Source organism: Schistocerca piceifrons, chromosome X (genome assembly GCF_021461385.2).
Source record: "Schistocerca piceifrons isolate TAMUIC-IGC-003096 chromosome X, iqSchPice1.1, whole genome shotgun sequence".
NCBI lineage: Eukaryota > Metazoa > Arthropoda > Insecta > Orthoptera > Acrididae > Schistocerca > Schistocerca piceifrons.
The window spans coordinates 399,321,315-399,340,946 of record NC_060149.1 but is presented as its reverse complement, the minus strand read 5'-3'; the positions used below and the strand labels follow the sequence as shown (position 1 = coordinate 399,340,946).

The following is a 19,632-nucleotide window of genomic DNA, read 5'->3' as shown; positions in this document are numbered from 1 at the left end:
AAATTTTATTTGCACGGCTGCATGCCCGAAATTTAATGGATTATTCATTACGCCGCGAGAAGTTGAAAATGCACATTCCTCATAGTGATTGCTCGTACAAGGAACAGACTGAAAAACCTGTGCTGCACCAGGAAATGGGTTACCTGTGAGACATGCCTGTTTTCTATCAACTGATCTAGAAATATTTTCAACAGCCCGTACTGCATGACCACCCAGCTTGAAGATAAAATGAAAGACCAGAGCCACAGACTCTGCCATGATGACTACAAATATTTTGTTATTTACATGGTGCAGAGCATGACAGAAGAAACTTAGGTTTTGTTTTGCCATTTAAGCGATTTGGTTTTGTCCCCCATGCCTGCTCTCCATTTTCTTCCAGTAAACTGTGTGAGAGGGGTTTATTGGTAAGGCACTGGACTCATATTTGGAAGTATAAAATCCCCATATTGTCATTCAGATTTAGGTTTCGTGTAATTTCCTTCAATCAACAAAGGCAAAGGCCAGGTTATGTCCCTTTTAAAAGAAATAGGTGATTTCCCTCTCTATCCTTTTGCAAAGTGAGCATTTACTCTCTCTCTCTCTCTCTCTCTCTCTCTCTCTCTCTCTCTCTCTCTCTCTCTCTCATGACCTTGTTGTCAATATGACATTAATCCTTAAGATCCACTCCTTCTTTGAAGAACTTATGTATGGGGCCGACAAAAGTATGGAAACATCAAAAACGCTACACATTACTAAGCCTAATATGGTGTAGGAATACTGTTGGCATTCAATTGGAATTGGTAAATAAGGTCCTGTGTGGTTTTCAAGGGAATCTTATAACATTATTCTTGCAAAATAGTGGCAAGTTCAGGTAATGATGATACAGGTGGATAGCACACACCTTTCTCTCCAAAGTAAACATTGAAGGGCAAGGAGTTACAACAATTCATCCTCCTGCTCCGAAAACCAGTCTGGTCTCCTGCATTTATTGAGGACTGTGCTTGTGCCAGACAGCCAACAAACCATTTTAGTGGGCTTGTCATGGTCCATAATGTGCCTTTCAGCATTATGTATGGTGGTTGGACATTTTTGAGTCATAACATTGGCACATTTAAGTCATTTTGTGAGAACTAGTTATGCACAATGAGGTCACAAAAACATGGGATAGCATAATGCACATATGCAGATGGTGGTAGTATCATGTACACAGAGTATAAAAGGACATTGCTTTGGCAGAGCTGTCATTTACACTCAGGTGATACATGTGTAAAGGTTTCTGATGTGATTATGGTCACACAACAAGAGTTAACAGACTTTGAACACGGAATAGTAGTTGGAGCTAGATGCGTGGGACATTCCATTTCAGAAATAGTTAGGGAATTCAGTATTCCAAGGTCCACAGTGTCAAGAGTGTGCTGAGAATATCAAATTTCAGGCATTACCTCTCACAGCAGACAATGTAGTAACTGACAGCTTTCACTTAATGATGTGAGCAGAGGTGTTTTCACAGTGTTTACATTGCTAACAGACAAGCAGTACTGTGTGAAATAACCACAGAAATCAATGTGGGATATAACGATGAATGTATCCATTGGGAGAGTGCAGCAAAATTTGGTGTTAATGGGCTATGGCAGCAGAAAATCAATGGAAATGCCTTTGCTAACCACACATCATCATCTGCAGCACCTCTCCTAGGCTTGTGACCATATTGGTTGAACATAGATGACTGGAAAACTGTGGCCTGGTAACATGAAGCCATAGACCTAAGTTGTCAGCAAGGCAGTGTGCGAGCTGGTGGTGGTTCCATAATAGTGTGGGTTGTGTTTACATGGAATGGGTCCTCTGGTCCAACGGAATTGATCATTGAATGGAAATGGTTATGTTCAGCTACTTAAAGACAACATCGTAATTTTTATGGATGACAATGCACCATGCCACTGAGCCACAATTGTTGGATTGGATTGGATTGTTTGGGGGAAGAGACCAAACAGCGAGGTCATCGGTCTCATCGGATTAGGGAAGGACGCGGAAGGAAGTCGGCCATGCCCTTTCAAAGGAACCATCCCTGCATTTGCCTATAGCGATTTAGGGAAATCACGGAAAACCTAAATCAGGATGGCCGGACGCAGGATTGAACCGTCGTCCTCCCGAATGCGAGTCCAGTGTGCTAACCGCTGTGCCACCTCGCTTGGTCCACAATTGTTCACAATTGGTTTGGAGAACAGTTTGGACAATTCGAGCAAATGATTTGGCCTGCCAGATCATCCAAAATGAATCCCGTCGAACATTTACGTGACATAATCAAGAGGTCAGTTCATGCACAAAATCCTGCGCTGGCAATACATTTGCAATTATGGACAGCTATAGAGGCTGCATGGCTCAGTATTTCTCCAGGGCACTTCTAGTGACTTCTTGAGTCCACGCTACATCGAGTTGCTGCACTACACCAGGCAAAAGGAGGTCTGACATAATATTACGAGGTATCCCATGACTTCTGTCACCTCAGTGTAGATAACTGATGGATTTTCAGTCACCTGGAGATGTTAATTCAGAATGAGACTGATTGTGGCATAATAAACATAAATGAAATACAGCTGTGGTGTTTTTTATTAACATTTACATTATTCAGCTGTGGAGCACAAGATGATCAAAATTAAAAATGTAAGTTAACTTAGGTAGGTAGGACAAACATTGATACACTGCCTGTTTATACCCATTTCTGTTCTTGCTCAATAGCTTTTTGTACTGCTCCTCCACCCCTGTACACTGATTACTGGAACATTAGCTTTTCTAATGTATCTGCTCGAAGGTATTTTATTGTTTTCCAGGCATCTTTTGCTTTGTTAGCTCCAATATACCTATTGACTCCTCACACATTTCGTCTTACATCAGCCGTTTTGCTGCAGAAACTTCTTTTTTAACCTCTCTATTATATCTTGCATAGCAGTTCCTATCATCACTGTCCTATGTAATTAATCACTTTATTCCTCAATACCCTTTATCCATACCAGATTCATTTTCTTAGAACTGTCCTTTACTCCTAAGACCACTTGCCCTGCCCTATCAATGCATTCCTTCATCTCATTGTATGTTGTTGCTGCTGTGTGTTCATTGATGTTCCTAATATTATTTAATGTGTAGGCCAATCTCGTTTTGTTGAGAGATTTCGCAGAACCTTGTAAACTTTCCAGATTATGTCTGGATGTTTCCTCTAGTTTACTGTTCTCTTCAGTCTTACAGAGGATGTTTCTTTTTTTATAATTTACTAGTACTTTTGTGTTGATCAATATTCTGCATTTCTGTAGGCTCAAACATCTTGCCTCTTTAATTCTGAATTTTGCGGTTGTGTCATATAGTCTGTTATGAATCTTAACTTCCTTGGAGGTTGCGCCTGTGTATACATCGATGAGCCAGAACATTATGGCCAACTGTTAAACAGCATGTTGCTCCACTTTCCAATCACAGTACAACAGAGATTCTGCTTGGCATGGAGTCTACAAGTCCTCAACAGGATTCCAGAACTATGTGGAACCAGATGTCTACATACAAGTCAAGCAATTCCTGCAAATTACAGGATGGAGATTTACAGGCATGCAGCTGGTGCCCGATATGTGTTCCAGCAGGTACAGATCAGGCACATTTCCTGGCGAGGACATCAGTGTGAGTTCACTATAATGCCACTGTAGCTTGATTCAAACCTTGCAACGAGGACAGTTATCCTGCTGGAAGATATCATCACAATAGCGGGAGACTTCAAGCATGAAGTGATGCAGGTGGTCCACAATAACGTTCATGTAGTTCAACTGCTGTCATGATGCCTTCAATTACCACCACAGGACTCATGTAAGCCCAACTCAACCCATAGCATAATTCTGCCCTCACTGGCCCACATCTAAGGTGCGATGGATGTTTCGTGCAGCCATTCTCTTAGTATCCAGAAATGTGATTCATTCAACAGGCAATGTGTTTCTATTTATCCACAGTGAAAACTAAGTGATGCTCTGCCCACTGCAATCACAACTGACAATGTTGTTGGATCAACACAGTAACTCATAGGGCTTGTGTGATGTAGAGCTTCATGTTCAACAATGGCCTCTGAATGGTGTGCTCCAAAACACTTGTGCCTGCACCAGCATTGTACACTGTCATTAGATTTGCCACAGATTGCTTTCCTAGCCTAGATTACACAGTGGGGGACTCCAACCAGTATGTTTTGTGATGAGCTGTGGTTGTCCAGTACCATATGGCCTACTTGTTATTTCACCGTCCTTCAACCACTTTCCATGGGTGCTCATGACAATAGTACACCAACAAGCAACCAGCTGCGCCATTTCAGAGATTCTTGTTTCCAACCACAGCACCACAACAATGTGCCCTTTGTCAAAACCACTTATATCAGTGGATTTCCACATTTACAGTCCGTATCTTTGCTATAATGACTGCCAATTAATCTCTCTCTTGCTTACATTCTTTCCTTACCAGAGGATTTAAATGTGTCCATTTACAAGAAAGGGAACAGACAGGATTATATTCATTATAGAGGCATCAATGTAACCACCTTGATAGGAAGGTTGTATGGTCAGATTTTGGGAAACAGAATAAAAGCAGAAAGTGTAGGCATCAAAAACAGAGTGGAATTAGAGCAGGGAGATTGTGTATTGGTAATACTGTATATTCTCTGTATAACAGTTGGTAGAAAAAAGATATGAAATAAATTTGGAAACACATTTAGTGTTCATGGATTGTGAAACAGCATATGTCAACACTGAACAAACCAAGCAGGTAGATCTTGAAATATCAGACAATGTAAACAATATGTGTGAAAGATATAAATCCCTAGGGAGTATAATTAATAAACATTGAACATGTGGAGATGACTAGAGAAACTGATTGAATTAAGGGATTGTGGAAAAGAATCACAATAAGATTGAAGCTGCACGATGGACTTTCTAAGATGAGCATCGAGGATCTCCTGCTTGGAACACAGGAAAAAGGGAGGATGTGTGGGAAATAGCATATGAGAAAGATCCCATGATGGATGAAATAGAATGCAGATAACTGTTTTTGTTTGGACACCTTATGAAAATGGGACAAGAAAGAATATACCAAAGTGTGTTTGAATATAGACTGACAAACAGAAAGTGCAGAGGAAGATCATGACTTAAATGGATTCAAGGGATGGAAAGGTGTATGCCCAATAAAAATTTCACTGTTGAAGGCACACTGACGCTTTCCACTGGGCGTCAGATGAAGGATGTAACGAGTGGTATTTATTTGGGCTGACTCCCAATCCAGTAGTGATTATATGGTGCTCTCATGACTAGTGTGTGTAACCGTTCATTTTCTTTTGTTTATTTTCAGTTGCCAGTAACTACAAATTAATAACAAGATGGCTGGAAACTTTTCCTTGGAACAAAGAAAGTGCATTGTAAAGTGTTATTGGAAATGTGAAAACATGAAAGAAGTACTGGGACAAGTGTGAGCAGAGTTTGATGCTGCGTCACCATCATGTATAACAACGGAATTGCACGACAAGTTAGAGAAAGTGGATGAGAGAGGGCTAGATCCAGTGGTACAAGGTTTCATGAGATCCCAAAAGAAGTCCTAAGGCGAGCTGAACATGAATCAGGTGTAATCACGTCAAGTGTTCACTGCATTTTAAAGTAAGCAAAATAGAAACCCTACACTCCCAGGTTGCTTTACATGATGACTGATGATGATCGAGATAGGCACCTAGAATTTTGTGAATAGATTTGTGATAATGAACAGTTGACCGATGTCATTTTTTGGTGAGGCATTGTTTAAATTGAATGGAACCGTCAATCACTACAACTGTGGGCAAGAGAGAATCCCGATATTACAGAAGAATGAGCTTTTAATCTTTCTGGGTTGTCACTGTGGTGTGGTATGTCTGTCAGAGAACTTGATGGACCATTCTTATTTGAAGGAATAGTAATAGGTGTAAAGTACCTTACCGTGTTGCAGAAACGAATTGTGCCATCTGTTCACCAACTGTACAGAAATGAAGACTGGTTTTTCAACAACATGGCACACTGTGTCATTACCGTTGCAATGTTTGGCAATTCCTGGATGAAACATATATTGAGAGGTGGATAGGCTAATGACAAACTGTTGAGTTTCCACCCAGACTTCTCAAGCTAATCCTCTTAGTCTTCTTTTTGTGGGGAACTCTAAAGGACACTGTCGTGAGAGGCCTGTGGATCCATTCCAATGGCAACCATAGTGTGTGTGACGATCTGTTCTGCCATCTTTCAGGTTCTGTATTAATGCAGGTCGAGGACATCTGGAACATCTTCAACAGTAAAACATCATTAATAATTTCTGACCATATATGTAACTTAAAAATTCATAGTTTTAGTTATCTTTGTTTGCATTATTAAAGTTCAAACAGTGTAAACCCTTTTGTGGAATACACGGTACAGTATTAATGGTATGCTATTTGATTCAGTCTTGTCGATTAAATGTCTAGGCATTATGTTATGAAACAAGTCCAATACAACAAGCACATAATGTCTGTTGTAGAGAAGGTGAGTGGCTGACTACAGTTTGTTGGGAGAGTTCTGGGAAAGTGTAGAGTATTAAAAAAAATTCACATTAAAGGAAGACATCTAAGTAGTTCAGAGGTGTTCATTACATGTTGGTTCAGTCAATACAAGAGTGTTACAGAAATGCTTTTGAGCTGATATGGGAAGCTTATATGGGGAAGAAGGCAAGATTTACTTGAAACACTATTGAGGAAGTTTGGAGAACCAAAGTTTGTGACAAACTGGCAGAGCAATTCTACTGCCCCCAGTGCTCATCTTACAAAAGGACAAAATAAGACATACAGGCAGTCATCTTCCCTCACTCCATATTTGAGTGAAACAGAAATGGAACAGCTACCAATCATCATCTTCTTCTAGTTCTTTTCCACAGCATTGTATTACTCCTTGTACCTGTTGCAACCCCCCCCCCCCTCCCCCCTCCCGACACCCCATATTTTAATCATATTCAGTTTACTTTTGATAATTTATTATGTATTTTATGTCTGATTCTTAAATTATTATTTCTTGTTTCCCTACCATCTTCCACCAAGTCTAGTTACTCTTTTTCCTGCATTTATATGCATTTACTTTTCCTATACATCATATTATTTTCAAGATTTTTCTCACATTTATGACCCACAAACTGCATCCAACTCATTGTTCATTCACTGAAAGTTGAATTATAATCCACTGATTCTCCAAGTCCCTTTCCATACCTTGTGTTTCTCCATACGCAAGATTCAAAATAACACCTCCTTGTCTCCAGCATCATCACATTTTTTTGTTTATCTCTTGTCTGCTGTTTGCTTCATTCTCCTGTTGAAACAGTGGCCTAATAATTTCCCAAAGCTAATGGAGGTATAGATGGCTAATTAGAAATTTATATTTGAACCAGAGAGCAAGAGTAAGAATAGGAGGTGTGATGGGTGAAGAAATTGAACTGGGAAAAGGTGTAAAAGAGGGTCATTGTTTATCACCAACACTGTTCAGTATCTGGAGGAAATTATTAATGAAAGTTTTGATGGAAGGAGAGGAGTTTGTATAGGGGGTCAGAGAGTGGAGTGTATAAGATTTGCAGCCAACATGGTTGTGATGGCAGAGAGTGCAAGAGAGATGGAACAAATGTTAGATGATCTAAACACAAAATTAGAAGAATATGGAATGAAGATTAAAAAGAAGAAAACAAAATGAGTGTTAATTGGAGGAAAGGGGAGAAAATGCTGTTTGAAAATAGGGGGAGAGGAAATAGAGCAAGTGAATAACTTCAATTACTTGGGAAGTGCAATAATGGATGATATGTATTGCTCAACAGAAATTAGGAAGATAATTGCAATGGCAAAAGAAGGATTCAAGAGGATACAGAAATTACTTTGCGGACCACTAAACAAAGATCTGAGGGAAAGACTTGCCACATGTTACATCTGGAGCATTGTATTGTATGGTGTGGAGACCTGGACATTGAGGAAGGAAGATGAAAGAAGATTGGAGGCACTAGAGATGTGGATAAGGAGAAAATGGAAAAAGTGAAATGGGAAGACCGAGTAAGGAATGAAGAAGTGTTAAGAAGAGTTGGAGAAGAAAGAAACATACTGAAAGTCATCAGAAAGAGAAAATGGAACTGGATTGGACATTGTTTGAGGAGGGACTGTTTATTGGAGGAAGGAATAGATGGAATGGTGGAGGGAGAAAGGGGAAGAGGAAAAAGAAGATATCAAATGCTGGACAATATACCACGGAGACAAATATTCAGAAATGAAAAGACTGGCTATGGACAGACAAAAGTGGAAGAGGCTTAACCCATGACAAAACCTGGCGTAAGGCAGAATACTATAATTACACTCCTGGAAATTGAAATAAGAACACCGTGAATTCATTGTCCCAGGAAGGGGAAACTTTATTGACACATTCCTGGGGTCAGATACATCACATGATCACACTGACAGAACCACAGGCACATAGACACAGGCAACAAAGCATGCACAATGTCGGCACTAGTACAGTGTATATCCACCTTTTGCAGCAATGCAGGCCGCTATTCTCCCATGGAGACGATCGTAGAGATGCTGGATGTAGTCCTGTGGAACGGCTTGCCATGCCATTTCCACCTGGTGCCTCAGTTGGACCAGCGTTCGTGCTGGACGTGCAGACCGCGTGAGACGACGCTTCATCCAGTCCCAAACATGCTCAAAGGGGGACAGATCCGGAGATCTTGCTGGCCAGGGTAGTTGACTTACACATTCTAGAGCATGTTGGGTGGCACAGGATACATGCGGACGTGCATTGTCCTGTTGGAACAGCAAGTTCCCTTGCCGGTCTAGGAATGGTAGAACGATGGGTTCGATGACGGTTTGGATGTACCGTGCACTATTCAGTGTCCCCTCGACGATCACCAGTGGTGTACGGCCAGTGTAGGAGATCGCTCCCCACACCATGATGCCGGGTGTTGGCCCTGTGTGCCTCGGTCGTATGCAGTCCTGATTGTGGCGCTCACCTGCACGGCGCCAAACACGCATACGACCATCATTGGCACCAAGGCAGAAGCGACTCTCATCGCTGAAGACGACACGTCTCCATTCGTCCCTCCATTCACGCCTGTCGCGACACCACTGGAGGCGGGCTGCACGATGTTGGGGCATGAGCGGAAGACGGCCTAACGGTGTGCGGGACCGTAGCCCAGCTTCATGGAGACGGTTGCGAATGGTCCTCGCCGATACCCCAGGAGCAACAGTATCCCTAATTTGCTGGGAAGTGGCGGTGCGGTCCCCTACGGCACTGCGTAGGATCCTACGGTCTTGGCGTGCATCCGTGCGTCGCTGCGGTCCGATCCCAGGTCGACGGGCACGTGCACCTTCCGCCGACCACTGGCGACAACATCGATGTACTGTGGAGACCTCATGCCCCACGTGTTGAGCAATTCGGCGGTACGTCCACCCGGCCTCCCGCATGCCCACTATACGCCCTCGCTCAAAGTCCGTCAACTGCACATACGGTTCACGTGCACGCTGTCGCGGCATGCTACCAGTGTTAAAGACTGCGATGGAGCTCCGTATGCCACGGCAAACTGGCTGACACTGACGGCGGCGGTGCACAAATGCTGCGCAGCTAGCGCCATTCGACGGCCAACACCGCGGTTCCTGGTGTGTCCGCTGTGCCGTGCGTGTGATCATTGCTTGTACAGCCCTCTCGCAGTGTCCGGAGCAAGTATGGTGGGTCTGACACACCGGTGTCAATGTGTTCTTTTTTCCATTTCCAGGAGTGTATTATTAAATGGCAGAATGTTTGGTTTGTCATCTGAGTTTCTATCAGGCACATAGTGGTGTCACTGTATTGACAATTCATAGGTAGCAATGCGATAGTCTCTCATTATGCCTGATTAGTTTTTGTGCATCTTACAACTTTCTTTAAGTCTTGATAGCTCTTGTAGAAACTCTACATTTTTAGTAATGTTCTTATTTTGGTTAATTTGTTTCAGACTGTTCCAGCTCTGTTGTATAATCTCTACTGCTTAGCAACAAATCCTGAGGTACAAGACAAAGCATATAGTGAAATCGAATCAGTTCTCAAGGAAACTGATGAAATAACAGTTGATGTTCTTAACAAATTGCCTTACATAAAAGCAATTGTGAAAGAAACTTTCAGGTAATAAAAGGTACCATAGATACTGACTACAGTAATTTTGGTCCATTTACAGGAATATAAGCTTAATACGATTATTGATTTCTACCACTAACATTCAGTCTGGAAAGGACAAATTAATCAACTGCAAGGAGACACACACATTGTTGTGTGCACAATGCAACAATGTCATCTTTGATAATACATAATTGCAACTTAATTGTTATATCGCAGTTTCACTAGCCTGGCTATTTCCATTGGATTAATGCTCTAGAGGGCAGATCAAATGAAATCCCTCAAAGAAAAGAAAGACATGCAAAAATATATGTAGGATGAACATTTGGTCCTGGCAAGTGGTTATGGCAATAGTGTTGTTCTAGCAACAATATGCATTACAATTTTTATTTCAAAATTAAGTATATTATTGCAAATATTGCTGATAACTTGTCACTTACCAGTGACAGAACAATGTCCTTATTTCACCATAATGAACACTCTTGAAGGATGCATTCCTTTGAAAATATAAATGAGAGTTTAACAAATGATTGAAAAACATTTGAAGTATCTCACACAGATATGATTGATTTAACATTAAGTTTGCAGAATTATTCTTGTCAAGGTTTGTATCTTATTCCAGCAAAGAATAGCTTATTATTATTATTATTATTATTATTATTATTGAATAGCTTATGGCTCATCATTGTTACCACCACCATCATCATCATCACACAATAGATTACATACGATATTGGTGACATCTGAATAATAAGACTTATTGTTCATCTTTACTAATTAAAACAAAACTGCTACATGGCTTTAGAACTTATTAATGAAAGCCTATCAGATGACTGCAGTGTGTGAAAAATGCCAGAAACTGATATGCTATTCAATAATGACTCTTAGGTACCAGAAGAAAAGATCAGTATGCACGTGGTGATACTGAGTGTCTAGATCAATTCGGGCATACAAACTTGATACCAAGAAAAATGTATGAGTTTGTGTCTTTGAATATTCTATTGCCTTTGTTCTTCTCTCTTGTTATTATCTTGCTGTACACTTGCGTTGTGAAGTATGTACCTCTTATTGTGCATTGATTCATGTCAATAAAGTGGTGCAACTCATGGAAACAGTATCTGCATATGATGCTGCATACTCACCACTACGAAACTCCCACAACAACTGTACATTTTCAACAAACTCTGAAAACAGGCAGCGCTATATTCTTACCAAGTCAATGGATGTTGTGGAACATCAAAGGCTATTAGGATCTTTTGCCAATATTTCTTGTGCTTCTAATGGATTATGTAGTGCAATGGACAATAGAGAGCTATACAAGTATGAGGATACTAGTGAAAGTGACTGCAACTGTCCTCCTACATGTGTACAAGAATGTGTTGTTTCTACATGGTGAAATTCTGTGTTGCCTTCCACATATCTGATTGACTTCTTCCTGATGGAAGAGCAGCAGAAACTGATACAAGCAAGCATTACTGGACCTACATCAGATTTTAGTGCCAATGTACAACACTGGGGTCACACTTCTGATTTGATTTGTGCTTCAACACTGCATTTGAAATGGCTAAGATGGTTCCATTACAACGATCATGCAAGCCTCCAGAGCAACAAATCTGCCAGGCAATTTTCTGTGAGTAGTTGAACGGATGGGGACACCGTTGCAGTTCTCATATCAGCTATGAATTTTAGTGGACCCTAAATTAACGCCAGACAATATTCTGTATGCCATATGGGTGAGAAAATTACCTCACAGGATTCAGCTGTCCTTAATAACTAATGGAGGACACACACAAGAGGTCAAACTGCAAGTGGCGGACCGTGTTTTGCATTAAAAAATGGATGTCCTTTTTACCCAACAGCCACTAGTGAAACATGCGCGCAGCACCCGTATTGTGCAATGATGTGGCAAGCAGCAAGTGAGCAGGGCTGTCTACAAAGCCACTGCAGCCACTGCAGCCACCTTGGTCTACACCATCGCAGTAACTGAGCAGGGCTGAACACATCCGAAGATTCACAATGCTCACGCCACAGGTCAACATCTCTCAGTTACTGAGATGCACAATGATCAGGTGACAATAACAAACTGGCCAGTACTACACACTACTCAGAGTGCTAACAGCAGCCAGCAGATTGTGTGACAGTCCTGGTTCTAGGCAAGTTTCGGTGCATCCATGTACAAATGCATATTTCCATGTGAGCATCAAAATGCCATTTGTGATCCTGATTAGGTGTCAGAGGTCACAAAATTTTTAAAGCATGCCAAGCTACCAGACATGTGAATCAAACTAGCTTTCTTCCCACATCTGACCATAATGGCTGCCCCAACATTTTTGACATTAGTACCAACCGCAATTTTCTGATTGACTTGGGTTCTGAGATACCGTATTTACTCGAATGTAAGCCGCACTCGAATCTAAGCCGCACCTGAAATCAAGGGAAAAAAATGTACCCGAATCTAAGCCGCTCCTAAAATTTCAGACTCGAAATTCAAGGTGAGAGAAAAGTTTTAGACCGCCCCTCCAAATCGAAACAAAGTTGGTCCATTCTAATGTGAAACACAATTGAGGTCGAATGGATGAAGATACAGCTACAGTAGTTTGGTTTGAGTCGTAAGCTTAACAGTTAAGCTTTACCAAGTAGCCATTGCTATGTGTCAGGCACTCCATCCGTATTTATATGGGTACCCTTCCTTTTTCACATGCTTTGTCTGGTTTGAATCAATTGCTTATTTTGCTTTGATCTGATAAGTGCCATTCTCTTTGTTATAGGTGTTTACGTCACTCTAAGCTGAAAATGCATTATTGTACTATGTCATGCATTTTTTGTCGAATTCTGATAACGAGTGTTAACGGCCTGTCGCCGCTCGCGGCGTGGATTGCTTAGTGCGCGCTACCACCACTTACAATAAAAAAAAAGAGAAACATTATCTCATTAGCAAAACAGTGGCAAGAGACTGCTATTTGTTGTTACTTACACTGCTGCTTTCTTTGATAATGATCAACAAGAATCAAATAATCGTATGATAGATGATGTTCTGAACGAGAGTTTAGTGAAAATTTTTCTCCGTTTGAAAATCTTTGCAGACGCCTCTTAGTACATTACATTCTGCACAGAAATTAGAGTCATCTTAGATTTTAAAATTTAGTCCGTTGCCATGCTTCATTTCTGACTGTATCACTATTCAGCATAAGAATAATACGAATATAAACATGACATGATAATGATATGTATATTCTTCCACGTTTGCTGTTGCCTCGGTCTAGTTTCATAGTTTACTAGGCAAACAGGATTTAAATGAGATAGCAGCAAACACGAAAGAATATATGGCATGATGATTACATTGCTCTGCCTTTTCTTTTAATTTATTTATGGACGCAGAGGTTTTGGCGCCAGTATTTATCTTGGTGCCTGCAAAGCGTACCTGTGTTGTGCTACATATATTTGACGGCAGAAGTTAGTTGTGGCAACACCTACCAACATTATTCAGAACTTCCGCTTACTTTGCACTCGATTCTAAGCCGCAGACGGTTTTTTTTTATTACAAAAATCGGAAAAAAGTGCGGCTTAGATTCGAGTAAATACGGTAAGCACAATCCTAAACAATACTGTCTGTCCTCACACTTCAGGTACATTGCTTCAGTTGAAAGTGGTAAATGGCTCAATTATTACAGACTTTGGCTGTACCAGCAGCACTGTTCACTTCAGTCATGGAAACACATTTACGTGTACTTTTTTGTTAGCAGATGTTAATGAACCCCGGTTAGGGGCAGACTTGCTGCACTATTTTCACTTGTGGTCTGATTTGAGAGAAGAAGCACCTTTTAACAGAGTATCCACTGATAACATTCGCAAACCCCTTTAGTGCTGGCTGTTCCACAGCATTCAGAAGCACTCAAACTTCCTGTATGAATACTTCAATAGTTACAATCCTGACTTAACAATCAGCTGGCTGCAACAAATCATTCATACATGAGCAACAAAAGAGATTTTCTAGCACTGAAAGAAGAAAATTCCTTGTTAACCGAGACCCTTCATGGCTGGTGCAGCAAACTGGTTGAGGATAACATAATTGAAATTATCCTCAGTTGTCAATCTAATTATCAGCCATCACCTGACTTCTGCCTCAAGGTATTTTGCAAACCATGGAGGACTTACAGAAGAGAGTACAAAACTTCATTAACAGTCACAGAGACAACAAGAAATATAAATGCGTAGATGAGTTGCTCAACTACACTTTATTGGTTTTGGATGCGGTTGATGCTAAAGGTGACCAGAACACATATTGTTCCTAAAGAAAAGCTGTACACATGATCCACAAATGCAGCACATGACTGGAAGCATTGTTGACAATGTGACCTATTCTTCACAACTTTTCTTCAGAATCAGTGGCATATCAAGAGGTTAGTGACAGTGCACACAGTGACAGAACCTCACTGAGCGCACTGTCACTAACCTGTTGATGTGCCACTGATTCTGTTGGTGTGTCGTGTGTGTGTGTGTGTGTGTGTGTGTGTGTGTGTGTGTGTGTGGTGCCACTGATTCTGTTGGTGTGTAACGTGTGTGTGTGTGTGTGTGTGTGTGTGTGTGTGTGTGTGTGTGTGTGTGGTACTTCTCAACCCCTTACCCATCATAGGAAGATATTGCGCATAGGACAGAATCTACCAATGGGACATCCATCTTTCATCAGGCATGGTGGCCACCCCATGATAAGTTGCAGATAGCCAAAGGCAATGTGGATGAATTGTGCCTGCTTCCAACAGTGCATGACCTTCCCAAATACATTTTGTTCCGGGGAAAAAAAAAAAAAAAAGTTACCTTTTGGATGTATGGAGATTAAAGAGCACTTAATGCTTGAACTGTTCCCAACTGGTATACTGTACCAAATATACAAGCCTTGTCTCATTCATTATCAGGTGCTTCAGCTTTTAGTGTTGTAGACTGCCAAAAGGCTTTTATACAGATACCCATTGCTATAGGAGACATTCTAAAGATGGTTGCAGCTACCCTCTTTGGGTGGTTCAAGTTTTTGTACTTGCCATTTGAGTTGAAAAATGCTGTGCAGACTTGGCAGTGTTTTATTGATTCTGCTCGGGGCAAGTTTCTGTTCTGCTTCCCTTACCTCAATTACATGTTAATTTATTTTTTTGTCTGCACTGAAACAGCATGAAGAACATCTCCAACAGGTGTTTAATATGCTGGCTCAATCAGATGTGGTGATGAATCAGCCAAAATTTCAATTACGCCAACAGTCAGTGACATTTTCGTGATGTTGTGTGCTATGTGCCAGGGTCAGACTGACAGAAGAGAGAAGCGAAATAGTATAGCTGACACCTAGGCCTACCACATGCCAGGAGCTAAGAACGTTTTTATGAATGATAAACTTTTACAGGTGATATGTTCTGCAGGCCTTTCAAATCCAGCCGCCACTAACCAATGCTGTAAGCTGTAAAAATTCAAAGGGAAAGCAACCAGTGCATTGGACAGTTTGCAGAATGTCTCACACCTAGCAGCTCATCAATCTTCAAAGCTCATAACAGAGCATTTTGTCTGGCCAGGAATAAAAGCTGATTGCAGAAAGTGGACATATGCCTGCCTTCCCTGCCAATATAGCCAGATGGGGCATTACACCCTTGCACTACAGGACACATTTGAAGAGTCAAAAGACCATTTTTAGCATCTGCACTTGGACTTGGTTGGTCTGTTCCCCAAATTAAATGGTGTCCAATATATTTTATCCATCATAGACAGGACAGTGAGGTGGTTGGAAGCCACCCCCTTACAACACATGACAGTGGTGTCAACAGTATTGTCTTTCATCGATATGTGAATTGCTTGTTTTGGGTGCCTGTTGTCAATCAGAACTGATTAGGGGTGGCAGTTTGAATCACAACTTGTCACAGAAATGTGTAGGTTGTGAGGAGTGCAATGCTTCCACATAACTGCCTATGATCCTCAAAGCAACAGTTTGGTTGAGTGATAGCACTGAAGGCTGTGTTGATTTGTCACTGTTCACAATGGACTGAAGCAATGGGAATCAGGACAGTTCCAAAGATGATCTGAAATCTTCCTTCGCTGAAATATTGTATGGTGAATGTTTGGTGCTACGAGCAGACTTCCTGTTGCCATCCCCACTGATGGCAACCTTAGTGTTATCATCATTGTTAGCAAAGTCAGATGCCATTTAGCTCACATCCATATGCCATCTCCTTAAGCTCTCAGTGTACATTGAGTTTTCATACATAAGACAATGACTGCACCCATGTGGTGATCCAAGATAACACCATGTGTACTTTACTCTAACAACCTTATTCTGGCCCACATAAATTACTCTGAAGCAGAGAAAAAACGTTTTCTTTCCCACTTCACAGTAAACCATCAACACTATGTGTCCAGTGCCTCAAGCCAGCTTGAGTGCTGTGGAACCACAATGAGAAGGACAATCTGCCACTGCTACCAGAAGATCTTTCATCCACTTGCACTCTGTCTGAAGGATCTTCAGTCTGATCATGATACCCTGATGAAGGAATTCAACACTGGGCCACCAGCTCCAAGTATCACCGATGTTTATCCATCCCAGTCTCATTATGGCATACCACTCCAGCCTTCCCCCTTTCTGCAAGATTACATTTAGGAGTTGTCTGTGAAAGGGCAATGTATTAGTTTATGTATTTGAATATTCTATTGTCTTTGTTCTTCTCTCTCGTTATTGTCTTGTTGTGTACTTGTGTTGTGAAGTGTGTGTCTCTTATTGTGTTTTGATCCATATCAATAATGGGGTGAAATTTGTGGCAATAGTATCCATATATGATTCTGCACACTCATCACTATGAAGCTCACCTATGTGAATACTGTAGGAGACTCAATGTGTGAAATCCCTAGACATCCATATGGATATTAAACTGAAGTGTATATGTTATCCAGAAAGCTGAAATCTAACTATTTTGCACTTACAAACATGTTTTATTGTATTGAGATGCAAACAGGATTGCTGGCGCTCTTTCTCTCAATACTGTCCAATGGCATGATCTTCTGGGAGCAGTGCAGCATGGGTCAAAAAAGTACTTCTTTTACAGCACCTTATAATAACAGTATTTAAAAAGTTGACAACCAAACACCTTGCAGAAGCATCTTATCTTACACTTACAAGCCAACACACAGTCTCGCTCATAGTAGTTGTGTTTAATAACAAAAGTGAATTTTGGATGAACTGTTCAATTTGCATCCCCAATAGTGCAACTAACAATAATTTCCACACAGACTTTGCATTCCTGTCTAGGATCGAGAATGGAGTATTATACTCTAGCACAAAATTCCATAGCAGATTTCCACTGGACATCAGTCAGGACATTAATAATTACCAAATACAGAATACTCAAAAACAGAATACTCACTTTACAATTTATCTTATTTGGATGTAAATTCCACATAACTCTAATGTTGATACTAAAAACATCTTGACTTCACCAGTCTGTAGGTAGCTGACAGAAGTTTCTACCCTCCATGAACCATGGACTTTACTGTTGGTGGAGCTTCTTGCATACCTCAACAATACAGGCAGCCATACCGTAGGTGCAACCACAACAGAGTGGTATCTGTTGAGAGGCCAGACAAACATGTGGTTTCTGAAGAGGAGCAGCTGCCTTTTCAGTAGTTGCAGGGGCAACAATCAGGATGACTGACTGATCTGGTCTTATAACATCAACCAAAATGGTGTTGCTGTGCTGGTACTGTGAACGGCTGATAGCAAGGGGAAACTACAGCCATAATTTTTCCTGTGGGCATGCAGCTCTACTGTATGGTTAAATGAGAATTGCATTCTCCTGGGTAAAATATTCTGGAAGTAAAATAGTCCCCTATTTAGATCTCCGGGCAGGGACTACTCGGGACGATGTTGTCATCAGGAGAAACAAAACTGGTGTTCTATGGTTCAGAGTCTGGAATATTAGATTCCGTAATCAGGCAGGTAGGTTAGAAAATTTAAAAGGGAAGTGCATAGGTTGAAGTAGGTATAGTGGGAACTAGTGAAGTTCGGTAGCAGTAGGAACAGGACTTCTGGTCAGGTCAATACAGGGCTATAAATACAAAATCAAGTAGTGGTAATGCAGGAGTAGGCTTAATAATGAATAGGAAAGTAGGAATGTGGATAACATACTATGAACAGCTTAGGGAAATCATTATTGTAGCCAAGATGGACACTAAGCTCACTCCACCACAGTAGTAGAAATTTATATGACAACTAGCTTTGCAGATGATGAAGATATTGAGGACATGTATAACGAGATAAAAGAAATTATTCAGATAGTTAAGGGAGATGAAAAAAAGGAAATGAAATGATCATGTGGCATTGATGGCTAGGAGGCCCTATCCGGGGAAGTTTTGCCACCGAGTTGGAAGTCTTATTTCAGCTGGTGCCACATTGGGCTACTTGCATGCCAGTGATGATGAGAGGATTATGAGGACAACACAACACCCAGTCCCCAAGTAGAAAAATCTCCAACCGGTCAGGAGCAAGACCCGGGCCCATTGCTTGGTAAGCAAACACATTACCACACTGGTAAGCAGGCAGACTGGGGAGATGAAAATTTAATTGTAATGGGGAAATAGAATTTGTTAGTAGGAAAAGAAAGAGAAGGAGAAATAGTGGGTGAATATGGACTGGGGCAAAGGAATGAAGGAGGAAGCCATATGGTAAAATTTTGCACAGATCATAATTTAATCATCACAAACACATGGTTTAAGAATCATGAAAGAAAGTGGTGTACGTGGAAGAGACCCGGAGACACCAGAAGTTTTCAAATTGTTTATATAATGGTAAGACAGAGATTTTGGAACCAGATATTAAACTGTAAGACATTCCCAGGAGCAGATGTAGACTCTGACCACAATTTATTGGTTGTTAACTGTTGATCAGAACTGAAAAAATTGCAAAAAGGTAGGAAGTTAAGGAGATGGAATGTGAACAAGTCAAAAGTACCAGAGATTGTTGAGAGTTTCAGAGGCAGCATTATGCAATGATTAACTAAAACAGGGGAAAGGAATACAGTAGAAGATGAATGAGTAGCTTTGAGAGATGAAATAGCGAAGGCAACATAGGTAAAAACACAAGGCCTAGTAGGAATCCTTGGACATCACAGGAGATATTGAGTTTAATTGATAGAATAAGGAAATATAATAATGCAGCAAATGAAACAAATGAAATGGAATACAAATGTCTAAAAAATGAGATTGACAGAAAGTGCAAAAAATGGGTAAGTAGGAATGGTTAGAGAACAAAAGTAAGAATTTAGAAGCATATTTCACTAGGGGAAAGATAGATACCTCTAACAGGCCTAGACAAGAGAGATGAACTTCAAGGCAATATTACATAAAAGGGACATACAATATCAGGCATAAGGTTTTTGGCACCCATGATAAAAACTTGATTTTAATGTAAAATAGACATTGTACAAACTAAATAGACCAACAAAATAAGTATTTT

At 40.8% G+C, this 19,632-nt stretch overlaps 1 protein-coding gene across 1 annotated transcript in view; it reads left to right on the top strand.

Moving 5' to 3' along the window:
• LOC124723144 (probable cytochrome P450 CYP44) overlaps positions 1-19,632 on the top strand; it is a 255,877-nt gene that overhangs the window by 163,775 nt on the left and 72,470 nt on the right. Inside the window, exon 7 of the mRNA XM_047248335.1 lies at positions 9,997-10,163. Coding sequence (XP_047104291.1) covers positions 9,997-10,163 — 167 coding nt within the window. The remainder of the gene's footprint in view (positions 1-9,996; positions 10,164-19,632) is intronic.